Source organism: Oncorhynchus keta, chromosome 22 (genome assembly GCF_023373465.1).
Source record: "Oncorhynchus keta strain PuntledgeMale-10-30-2019 chromosome 22, Oket_V2, whole genome shotgun sequence".
Lineage (NCBI taxonomy): Eukaryota > Metazoa > Chordata > Actinopteri > Salmoniformes > Salmonidae > Oncorhynchus > Oncorhynchus keta.
In genome coordinates, this window is record NC_068442.1 from 25,588,112 (window position 1) to 25,599,675 (window position 11,564).

General features: G+C 44.7%; 1 protein-coding gene across 6 annotated transcripts in view; it reads left to right on the forward strand.

The window, feature by feature from the left end:
• Positions 1 to 7,853, forward strand: part of LOC118401229 (chromodomain-helicase-DNA-binding protein 2-like) — a 35,831-nt gene extending 27,978 nt beyond the window's left edge. For all 6 annotated transcript variants that reach the window (XM_052474956.1, XM_052474955.1, XM_035798574.2 and 3 more), the window contains 17 exons: positions 185 to 333; positions 442 to 538; positions 679 to 771; positions 900 to 1,073; positions 1,676 to 1,845; positions 1,935 to 2,116; positions 2,270 to 2,408; positions 2,583 to 2,733; positions 2,850 to 2,966; positions 3,094 to 3,216; positions 3,400 to 3,540; positions 3,810 to 3,923; positions 4,162 to 4,340; positions 4,868 to 4,967; positions 5,081 to 5,285; positions 5,413 to 5,674; positions 5,808 to 7,853. In XM_052474956.1, coding sequence (XP_052330916.1) covers positions 185 to 333; positions 442 to 538; positions 679 to 771; positions 900 to 1,073; positions 1,676 to 1,845; positions 1,935 to 2,116; positions 2,270 to 2,408; positions 2,583 to 2,733; positions 2,850 to 2,966; positions 3,094 to 3,216; positions 3,400 to 3,540; positions 3,810 to 3,923; positions 4,162 to 4,340; positions 4,868 to 4,967; positions 5,081 to 5,285; positions 5,413 to 5,674; positions 5,808 to 6,108 — 2,697 coding nt within the window. In that variant the 3' untranslated portion in view covers positions 6,109 to 7,853. The remainder of the gene's footprint in view (positions 1 to 184; positions 334 to 441; positions 539 to 678; positions 772 to 899; positions 1,074 to 1,675; positions 1,846 to 1,934; positions 2,117 to 2,269; positions 2,409 to 2,582; positions 2,734 to 2,849; positions 2,967 to 3,093; positions 3,217 to 3,399; positions 3,541 to 3,809; positions 3,924 to 4,161; positions 4,341 to 4,867; positions 4,968 to 5,080; positions 5,286 to 5,412; positions 5,675 to 5,807) is intronic.
• Positions 7,854 to 11,564: the final 3,711 nt, after the last annotated feature.

The window sequence follows — 11,564 nt, forward strand, 5'->3', positions numbered from 1 at the left end:
AGCACAAGATTGTTGGTGTGATTCTGGTGACTTGATCCTAATGAATAAAACCTGTGAGGTACAGTAGGAAGTTAGTAATCAGTTTGGCATACGTTTTCTTTGGCAGAGCCATCATGGAAAATGTTTGTCTTCCAACTTTGTGAGTGAGACGTTTAAATGTCTCCTTTCTTGTATTTCTGAACAGGTGAATATCTATCGCTTGGTTACAAAGGGATCTGTGGAGGAGGACATTATTGAGAGAGCCAAGAAGAAGATGGTTTTGGACCATCTTGTAATTCAGAGAATGGACACCACTGGTCGAACTGTATTGGATAACAACTCCGGAAATTCAAAGTGAGGAAACTTCACCATGCGGTCTACTAGTCTTTGAGTGATATTTTGCTTTGACTGAAAACATGAGGTCCCTCAGGTTCTTAACTTAACATCAACATCTTTTCACAGCTCCAACCCATTCAATAAAGATGAGCTGACTGCCATTCTGAAGTTTGGAGCTGAAGATCTGTTCAAAGAGGCAGAAGGAGAGGAGACTGAACCTACGGTACAAAGACACATTTCTATTGATTATGTACTCTGTTGAAAGTTAAATTGTATGAGTGATCGATTTTCAAACTTCCGGATTTGCAGAATGTCTGCGTTTCTTGTCCTTTACATTGTACCTTTCTCTTTTCGCCCTTGCAGGAGATGGATATTGATGAGATCTTGCGGTTGGCTGAAACCAGAGAAAGTGACCAGGGATCAAGTGCCACAGATGAGCTTCTCTCTCAGTTCAAGGTACCTAGAAGTTGATCCAACTCTCAGCCTGCTTTTCACAATACTTCTCGGGAATGCCTTTAGCTACTATTCTAACTAAAGAGATTATTATTCCCAGTCTCAGAGAGTACATGTCTGTCTCCCTCCAGGTGGCCAACTTCTCCAACATGGAGGAGAGTGCTCCAGAGATGGTGGAGCGGATGGTGCCTGACTGGGACGACATCATCCCGGAGGACCAGCGGCGGAGGCTGGAGGAGGAGCAGAAGCAGAAGGAGATGGAGGACATCTACATGCTGCCTAGAAGCAGGAGCTCCAATAAGAGGGTATACAGGAGAGAACACACATCTCACGTTAGATCTCTTGAGCATGACAGAGATGTGTCTACTCCATGGTGCAGCTCAGGTGGCTGTGTGTGAAGGGGCTTCCCCAGGGAGTATGTGTGCTGCTGAACTGTTTACTTTCATCCGCTCCTGCTCTCTGTCAGGGGACTGGGGGTCTGATGGGGTGGTAATGAGGTGTTTACTGCCTCACGGTGTGGGTGAATCCCTGGTGATTCCACTGCGTGTGTATGTGAATCTTCTGCATGAGAAGCTTCCTTAATGAATCATTAGGGCTTATAGCAGCATTGTCCCTTGTGATGCAACAGTGGGTATTTATATCACACAGATAACCTTTAACAGCATAGGATATTATCCAAATTCATGAAATGCATGGAAGAGTCACCTCAAAGTTATTCATTAGTGTGATTCAATTATAATTCTTGATTAGATTTTCTCTTGATTTTATTTAATATTATAGTAGAGAAAGCAAACATCCTTAAACATTTCAGTATTCATAACTCAAAAAGGTATTGGGCAATTACAATCAGTAGGAAATAGGTTTTGCTTGTTGTGTCTGAAGGTTGTATTGTGTCTATTAATTGCAGGCCCAAGCCAACGACAGTGACAGTGACGTTGGCTCCAAGCTGAAGCACCGCTCCTCGGGCTCCGAGAGCGAGACGGACGATAGCGGCGATGACAAGAAGCCAAAGAGGAGAGGCAGGCCCAGAGCCCGCAAGAACAACGTGGAGGGTTTTACTGATGCAGAGATCCGCAGGTTTGTAGGTCTCTTTGGCCATTTAGACTGAATGGTTTCTCAGTGTTTCATTAAACACTTAGTTCATATTTTACACTTTCCTTCACCAGGTTCATCAAGGCTTATAAGAAATTTGGAGCTCCGCTTGAAAGGCTGGAGGGCATTGCCCGGGACTCAGAGCTGGTGGACAAATCCCAGGCAGACCTGAAGAGACTGGGCGAGCTGATCCATAGCAGCTGTGTGACGGCTGTCCAAGAGCATGAAGAGCACCTCAGAGAGAATCCCAGTGAAGGTGAGTGTGTCTGACTGCTGCCGACGGCCTGCCTGCCTGTCTGTCTGACGGCCTGCCTGTCTGTCTGACGGCCTGTATGATTCAGATTTTTAGGAATCTGGGCTTAGAATGTGTGTGCTAATGTTTTGACTCATGCATACTCGGTTCCTTTAGCCAAAGGCCCTGGGAAGCGCAGAGGTATTAACATCAAGATCTCAGGAGTGCAGGTCAATGCCAAGTCCATCATTCAGCACGAGGAGGAGTTTGAGCCACTGCACAAAGCTGTGCCAGCTAATCCTACTGAGAGAAACCAGTAAGTTACCATTGCAGATATATCTGAGGCCTGTGAAACATTTTAGCAGATGAAAATAAATATTACTATAACAGATGTGGGTCAAATAAGTAACAACTGATGCAGACACCAGGGCATTGTCATGATTTGCTGCAGTAGCAGAGGGTTTGACCACCTCTCCTCTTTTCGCCACAGATTCCAACTGACCTGCAGAGTGAAGGTGCCTCACTTTGACGTGGACTGGGATCTGCAAGATGACACTCAACTGTTGCTGGGGGTCTATGAGCATGGCTATGGAAACTGGGATCTGATGAAGACCGACCCCGATCTCAAACTCGCAGACAAGGTAACCATCAGAATGTCAGACTAAAAAATGTTCTCAGAAAGCTGTGGAACTCGATGAAACTATAAAGCTGTGCGTTACATTGGCTCCTGTTAACAAATTGTATGCTATATGCACAGATTCTCCCAGATGACCCAGAGAAGAAACCTCAAGGGAAGCAGTTGCAGGCCAGATCAGACTATCTTCTGAAGATGCTGAAGAAAGAAGTGGACTGTAAAGATGTTACTAAGGAGGAGGTTAGAAAAGACATGGCTGCTCTGTTTAACAGGACCTCTCTTAAATAATAAATGTACAGTCTGTCTGGTATTGGTTTCTGCACAGTATATACCCCATTGGCTCATCATATCTCTCCCCCCCTCCCAGGCCAAAGTGAAGAAGAGGAAGCCTCGGTTGAAGAAAGAGAACAAGGCCCCTAAAGATGAACAGGGCAATGACATCTCCTCCCCCCGCATGTCAGACAACCCCTCAGAGGAAGGGGAGGTGAGGGTAAGTCATCTCAAAACACCCAGCTCTACCTGCCTATCAACCACCAGCCTTTTCACAAGGGAGTTTCTTGTTGGTTACAGAATACCGGGATAGAGAAAACAAGGGAAATGTGATGCAGTCTTTGTTGGTAGTCAACCAGAACTAGTTTACTTATTTACTGTTCCGTGTTCTTTATTTAACCAGGATGACGGGACTGAAAAAACTCCCACAAAGAAGAGGCAGAAGAAAAAGGATAACAAAGAGAACAAAGAAAAACACGGAACTCCTAAAAAAGAGAAGGACGCGGACAAAGACAAAAAACGTCCGAAGCCAAAAAAAGAAAAGGTACTTTGGCAGTGGCAAACTTTATGCCTTGTGCTGCGGTAGTATACAATCTCACACCCACTAACCTTTTCTGTTTCCAAACAAATGGGGGAACATTTAGCTTTGTCTGAGTTGTTGATGGTGGATTTAGGAGCAAGATGGGGTGTACAGATTAGGTTATACGATTGCTCCTAGATCACCGGGAGGGATAGTGTCACTGTGCAGGTGTTTGTATGGAGATCTGTGTTAACCTGCTTGGTGGTGTGTCTGTTTGTTTATCTGTGTCTCAGGCAAAAGGAGCTAAAGGGAAGAAGCCCCAGGGGCCGGTCCACATTACTGCTGGGAGTGACCCTGTTCCCATCGGAGAGGAGGACGATGAGCTGGACCAAGAGAACTTCAGCATAGTGAGTTATTGCACCCTGTAACGACTAGAGCATGGCCATGCTAGTTACCCACCGGCATGGACAGGATAAGGAAACATATTAACTACGTTGAAGACTAATGTAGGTGTTAATAAGCCATTTAATATGTCAAACATAATGGATGTTCTGTTACAGCTGAGGATAATTGAAACATGGATCATCTTTGGCTTGGTGCTCTTTTGTACTTAGCGGAGTAAACTGTCTGTGTGTGTCTGTCCAGTGTAAGGAGCGCATGAGGCCGGTGAAGAAGGCCTTAAAACAGCTGGATAAGCCTGACGAGGGCCTGTCTGTTCAGGAGCAGCTCCAACACACACGCACCTGCCTGCTGAAGATAGGAGACCGCATCACTGAGTGTCTTAAAGCCTACAGCGACCCAGAGCATGTCAAAACATGGCGTCGGTAAGCCCTCAGCCAACCATAAGTTATAAACTGAGTGTACAAAACATTAGGAACGTCTTTCCAATATTGAGTTGCATCCTTTTTTGTATGGATTCTACAAGGTGTTGAAAGTGTTCCACAGGGATGCTGGCCCATGTTGACTTCAATGCTTCCCACAGTTGTGTCAAGTTGGCTTGATGTCGTTTGGGTGGTGAACCATTCTTGATACACACGGGAAACAATTGAGCGCTTTATTTAACCTGTCGCCTCCCTTTCATCTACACTGATTTGAAGTGGATTTAACAGGTGACATCAATAAGAGATCATAGCTTTCACCTGGTCAGTCTGTCATGTGAATAACAGGTGTTCCTAATGTTTTGTACACTCAGTGTATGCACTGAAGGTTTGATTATGAAACCAACTCCTTGGTCATTTAGGTCAATCTATGTTTTTAATTCTGATGCCATTGAGTTTCATTAAAATAGTTCTCCATATTAAGGTTAAGTCTGTGACTTAACATGACTTACCAAGATGTCTTTGTTTGGCAGGAACCTCTGGATTTTTGTGTCTAAGTTCACAGAATTTGGAGCGAGGAAGCTTCACAAGCTGTACAAGATGGCTCAGAAGAAGCGGTCTCGGGAGGAGGAGGTGAGCTGGTCTCTTTTCTCCTAGTATAAAAACTCACAGGCTTCTGTAACAAGTACAACCAGACAAACATTATTTTTGCTTGGTCCTGTGCTTGACCCTTTGCTAATTTTCAGAAGGAGCATAGAAAAAAGGGGGATGACCCGTCAGGCAGGAAAAAGACTTTCCGAGCAGAGGCGTCTGGTTCCAGTCGAGACTCCACCGGCACCCAACCATCGTCCAAGTCTCATCCAGGCATGCCCCACCCCTCTCCAACATCCCCCCATGGTCCCCACAGAGAAGGCTACAACCAGTCCAACAAGCGACACTTTGGAAATGATGGTAAGTTGTTTATTTTGTATGAAGTATGCACAATTCTACAACTTTGCAGCAATTGTGTGGATTTCTATCAATTTTTTTTATATGAGCACGACACCTCACGGGCCACTATTTTATCTTATTATAAAAGATCGAGGAGATTGGCAGCGAGATCGTAAATACAACTACCCTGGAAATAGCAACCAGCCCTGGCAAAGCGAGCGGCATCATCCATATGACGCCCATCGGTATAAGGACCATCACTATGGTGACCGTCGTCCGCGTGAAGACTCCTACCGCAGCAGCTCTAGTAGTTACCGTAGTGGCGGCAGCAGCAGCTCCCCTCGGAAGAGGCCGTATGACCAGTATGACAGCGACCGAGAACACAGGGACCGTCGTGCCTATTACGACAGGTGAGAATTAGGCCTTTTCAAACACAATAATGTAGAGGTTTGTATTGAAATGTAATGCTAAAACCATATGACTTGCGATAGCTTGTAGCTCTGTAGTAGTAAGCTCTGAAAGATATCATCCCTCTTGCTCCAGACATCCAGACTCAAAGCGGAGACGCGGCGATGACTTCCGTCCTCCCCAAGACTTCAGGGGGAGTGGAGGCCATCCCCAAGACTTCAGGCTGAGGATGCCAGAGCATAGGGGGCCCCCGGGGCCAACAGGGCCAGAACACTTCACCCGGCCCTATCCAGACAACAAACCACCCCCCCTGCTGGACCCACGCTCCCCACAGGCGCAGAAGTCCCCCCAGGACTCTCGCTCGCCAACTGCAGAGCGGACTGCAGAGCAGAAAGCAGCTTCGGCTGATTTAAACTGGAACAACAGGAAGACATGAGGACTGTCGCTGAAGGACAATGTGAGTGTATTTTGTTCAGGTGATGAACACAGTGTGAACTCCACATGCTGCTGAAGGACAGGTCTGGGCTGGCTAGACTCACTGGTTTGCTTGCCCTGACACACCCTCAGTCGCAAATACTCTGTTTACCAGCAAACACCAAACTCCAAACCCCTCCTCCGGGTGTGACTGTGGTAGTGAACTGTCTGTGCCCATATTGAAATCTATTACAGATGTTTTTTTGTTTTTTTTTAGATGAAATGACAGGTGATCAGTCAGTGTTAGTGGTGAGTCTGTAAAATGCCTGTGGATCACTAGTCCCATGGACTATTATCTGGGGAAAGCTTACAATGCCTAAAAGGTTGATGTTGACTGATCTTGGAACATAAAAGTGCCTACAGTATTTGGCCTTTTTGACTGTTAGAGGTATGGGATTATTCCCAAAGGAACCATGACTTTGATTTCCTTTTTTGTGTTTAGCTTTATGCCATTATGATGTCCATAGGAAATGTTTCTGTAAAAATGTTATATTTATCATGTCACCCTCACCTTCAAATGTTTATGAATCTTAATGTTGAGATGGTCGTGCAACTATCATCATTTAATAAAGAGGTGCACCTTCTTCCCCAAATCCAAATGGGAGTGCATCCGTATGTCTAAATTGAAGTGGAGAATAGTAAATTAGTCAGCTTGCCAGTTCCTAGTCCTCAGAATGACTATTTAAAAGGTTTTAATGAGCATTTCTCATTACTGTTGATAATCATTCTTCTGAAAAGACATTCATCATTGCAAGTTTCTTTAAGTTGATAAAAACCACTTACTCGCTGATAAGTTGAGGACCTAATGAAAGGACAACTTTCTAAGCAGTATTTAAGGTAATTCATTGTGCAAAGGTTCAGAACAACACTATGACTATGTTTAAGCTATCCCTAATAACATTTTATTTGTAGATGTGCAAAGAATGAAGCTATTTCAACCATATTTCTGTGTCTTATGTATGAATGGTACTTTTGCATCTTACATTGCACTAGAAGTACTGCACTCTACCGCTTTATTCCACCCATAAAAGTATTGAACGATGTTTGAGAAGACTGGAAATCATTTTCTCTTTCTCTAAAGTTAAAAGATTGCTGTCGCTGGGAATCAAACAATGTAACTAACTTCTGGTAAATTTTCAAAGGGACATTTGAGTGTTTACGGATGTGGTTGATGACATGCTGTTATTGGTCAGTCTGGTTCAGTGCCAAACCAGAGACTGGCCCTGCTCTGGTTCTTATGATTTCTGGTGTTTTGGTGTGCTTCTCCATTTGTGCCTTATTTTTGTGTATATTTTCATACTGTATATGGGTTCATGTACATTAGTGTACTCTACTACAGCAATGATGCAGTATTAAACAGTCATGTTTTGAGACTTTTCTCAATGGATGATTTGTGGAATGCTTGTTAAGTGAAGACTGGAGGTGGGAACAAATTGTTAGTTTGTCATGTTCTTCTGTAACTCCCCATAAGTTATTGGGAAAAGGATAAACAGAATTACACAGGTGAATCTGTGTATGTCCTCTGTGGGTAGATCTGTTACAAGGAATAGCCAACCAACACCGCCTTCCTTCTCTTCACGCTACAGTCCCTGGACCTGTCCTCTTGAAAACAAGCCGAAATAATTTATATTTGTGAAAGCCACTTCACATGAAATGTACTGTAAAAATGTTAATAGACATGTATTAAACTTTCCTACATTATGAAAAGCATTGTCACTTGTTTATTCATCTAGTAAAGCATAAGACCAACAATCAGTCTGATTATGCTAAAGGTTAATTGCTTTTTAAGAATGCTATTAATGATGTCATTGGGAATCTTGACACCTCCCACAACATTTCCAGTGCATTCAGACCCCTTCACTTTTTCCATGTTTTGTTAGGTTACAGCCTTATTCTAAAATGGATTAAATAGTTTTTTTAACGTCAATTGACACAATACCCCATAATTAATCAAAAACAGGTTTATGAAAACTTTGCACATTTTTTACTAAAATGACATTTACATAAGTATTCTTCAGACCCTTTACTCTACTTTGTTGAAGCACCTTTGGCAGCCTTGAGTCTTCTTGGGTATGACGCTACAAGCTTGGCACAACTGTATTTGTCAACCCTCGCAAGGCTGCAGGCCCAGACGGCATCCCCAGCCGCGCCCTCAGAGCATGCGCAGACCAGCTGGCTGGTGTGTTTACGGACATATTCAATCAATCCCTATCCCAGTCTGTTGTTCCCACATGCTTCAAGAGGGCCACCATTGTTCCTGTTCCCAAGAAAGCTAAGGTAACTGAGCTAAATGACTACCGCCCCGTAGCACTCACTTCCTTAAACATGAAGTGCTTTGAAAGACTAGTCAAGGACCATATCACCTCCACCCTACCTGACACCCTAGACCCACTCCAATTTGCTTACCGCCCAAATAGGTCCACAGACGATGCAATCTCAACCACACTGCACACTGCCCTAACCCATCTGGACAAGAGGAATGCCTATGTGAGAATGCTGTTCATCGACTACAGCTCGGCATTTAACACCATAGTGCCCTCCAAGCTCATCATCAAGCTCGAGACCCTGGGTCTCGACCCCGCCCTGTGCAACTGGGTACTGGACTTCCTGACGGGCCGCCCCCAGGTGGTGAGGGTAGGCAACAACATTTCCACCCCGCTGATCCTCAACACTGGCGCCCCACAAGGGTGCGTTCTGAGCCCTCTCCTGTACGCCCTGTTCACCCACGACTGCGTGGCCACGCACGCCTCCAACTCAATCATCAAGTTTGCGGACGACACAACAGTGGTAGGCTTGATTACCAACAACGACGAGACGGCCTACAGGGAGGAGGTGAGGGCCCTCGGAGTGTGGTGTCAGGAAAATAACCTCACACTCAACGTCAACAAAACTAAGGAGATGATTGTGGGCTTCAGGAAACAGCAGAGGGAACACCCCCCTATCCACATTGATGGGACAGTAGGAGAGGGTAGTAAGTTTTAAGTTCCTCGGCGTACACATGACAGACAAACTGAATTGGTCCACCCACACAGACAGCATCGTGAAGAAGGCGCAGCAGCGCCTCTTCAACCTCAGGAGGCTGAAGAAATTTGGCTTGTCACCAAAAGCACTCACACACTTCTACAGATGCACAATCGAGAGCATCCTGTCGGGCTGTATCACCGCCTGGTACGGCAACTGCTCCACCCACAACCGTAAGGCTCTCCAGAGGGTAGTGAGGTCTGCACAACGCATCACCGGGCCAAACTACCTGCCCTCCAGGACACCTACACCACCCGATGTCACAGGAAGAACATAAAGATCATCAAGGACAACAACCACCCGAGCCACTGCCTGTTCACCCCGCTATCATCCAGAAGGCGAGGTCAGTACAGGTGCATCAAAGCTGGGACCGAGAGACTGAAAAACAGCTTCTATCTCAAGGCCATCAGACTGTTAAACAGCCACCATTAACATTGAGTGGCTGCTGCCAACACACTGACTCAACTCCAGCCACTTTAATAATGGGAATTGATGGGAAATGATGTAAAATATATCACTAGCCACTTTAAACAATGCTACCTAATATAATGTTTACATACCCTACATTATTCATCTCATATGTATATGTATATACTGTACTCTATCATCTACTCAGTAGATTCTACTGCATCTTTCTGTAATACATGTATCACTAGCCACTTTAACTATGCCACTTTGTTTACATACTCATCTCATATGTATATACTGCACTCAATACCATCTACTGTATCTTGCTTAGGCCGCTCTGTATCATCACTCACTCATATATCTTTCTGTACATATTCTTATCCCCTTACACTTGTGTCTATAAGGTAGTAGTTTTGGAATTGTTAGCTAGATTACTTGTTGGTTATTACTGCATTGTCAGAACTAGAAGCACAAGCATTTCGCTACACTCGCATTAACATCTGCTAACCATGTGTATGTGACAAATAAAATTTGATTTGATTTATTTGGGGAATTTACCCCCATTCTTCTCTGCAAATCCTCTCAAGCTCTGTCAGGTTGGATGGGGAGCGTCTCTACAGAGATGCTCGATCGAGTTCAAGTCCGTGCTCTGGCTGGGCCACAAGTACATTGAGACTTGTCCTGAAGCCACTCCTGCATCGTCTTGGCTGTGTACTTAGGGTCGTTGTCCTGTTGGAAGGTGAACCTTTGCCCAAGTTTTAGGTGCTGATTGCTCTGGAGCAGGTTTTCAATGATCTGTACTTTTCTCCGTTCATCTTTCCCTCGATCCTGACTTGTCTCCCAGTCCCTACTGCTGAAAAACATCCCCACAGCATGATACTACCACCACCATGCTTTACCGTAGGGATGGTATTGGCCAGATGAGTGGTGCCTGGTTTCCTCCAGACCTGATGCTTGGCATTCAGGCCAACTAGTTCAATCTTGGTTTCATCAGACCAGAATCTACTTTCATGGTCTGAGAGTCCTTTAAGTGCCAAGCGGGCTGTCCTGCCTTTTACTGAGAAGTGGCTTCTGTCTGGCCACTCTACGACTGGTGGACCGCTGCTGCTGAGACGGTTGTCATTCTGGAAGGGTCTCCCATCTCCACAGAGGAACTGGAGCTGTCACAGTGACCATCAGGTTGTTGGTCACCTCCGTGACCAAGGCCTTTCTCCCCATATTGCTCAGTTTGGCCCAGTGGCCAGCTCTAGGAAGAGTTGGTGGTTCCAAACTTCCATTTAAGAATGATGGAGGCCACTATATTATTGGCGACCTTCAATGCTGCAGAAATGTTTTGTTACCTTTTCCCAGATCTGTTCCTCGACACAATCCTCTGAGCTCTACGGACAATTCCTTCGACCTCATGGCTAGGTTTGTGCTCTGATATGCAGTCAACTGTGAAACCTTATATAGACAGTTGTGTGCCATTCCAAATCATGTCCAATCAATTGAATTTACCACAGGTGGACTCCCAAGTTTTAGAAACAGGGTGCACCTGAGCTCAATTTCAAGTCTCATAGCAAAGGTCTGAATATACGGTTTTTTAATATTTTGAATACATTTGCAAATGTCTAAACCTGTACGCTTTGCCATTATAGGGTATTCTATGTAGATTGAGGACATGTTTTATTTAATCAATTTTAGAATAAGACTGTAACAAAGTGGAAAAAGTGAAGGGGTCTGAATACTTCCGGCATGCACTGTATATGCGAATATGAACATCCATGGCTATTCACTGGATCACTATCGAGATGCTTGTTTTGTATGATGTCAGGACTCCCCCGGAGCAGTTCAAATGTATTCATACCATTAAACACGTACACCAGGGGGCAGTGTAACTAAGCAAATCAAGGTGCTGAATGCAACACCACTCAATCAAGAATTTTAACAATGCTTTTCATCTCTTAAGTATTTCATTATCACTATGAAACATAAGAGGTTCACTTTGGG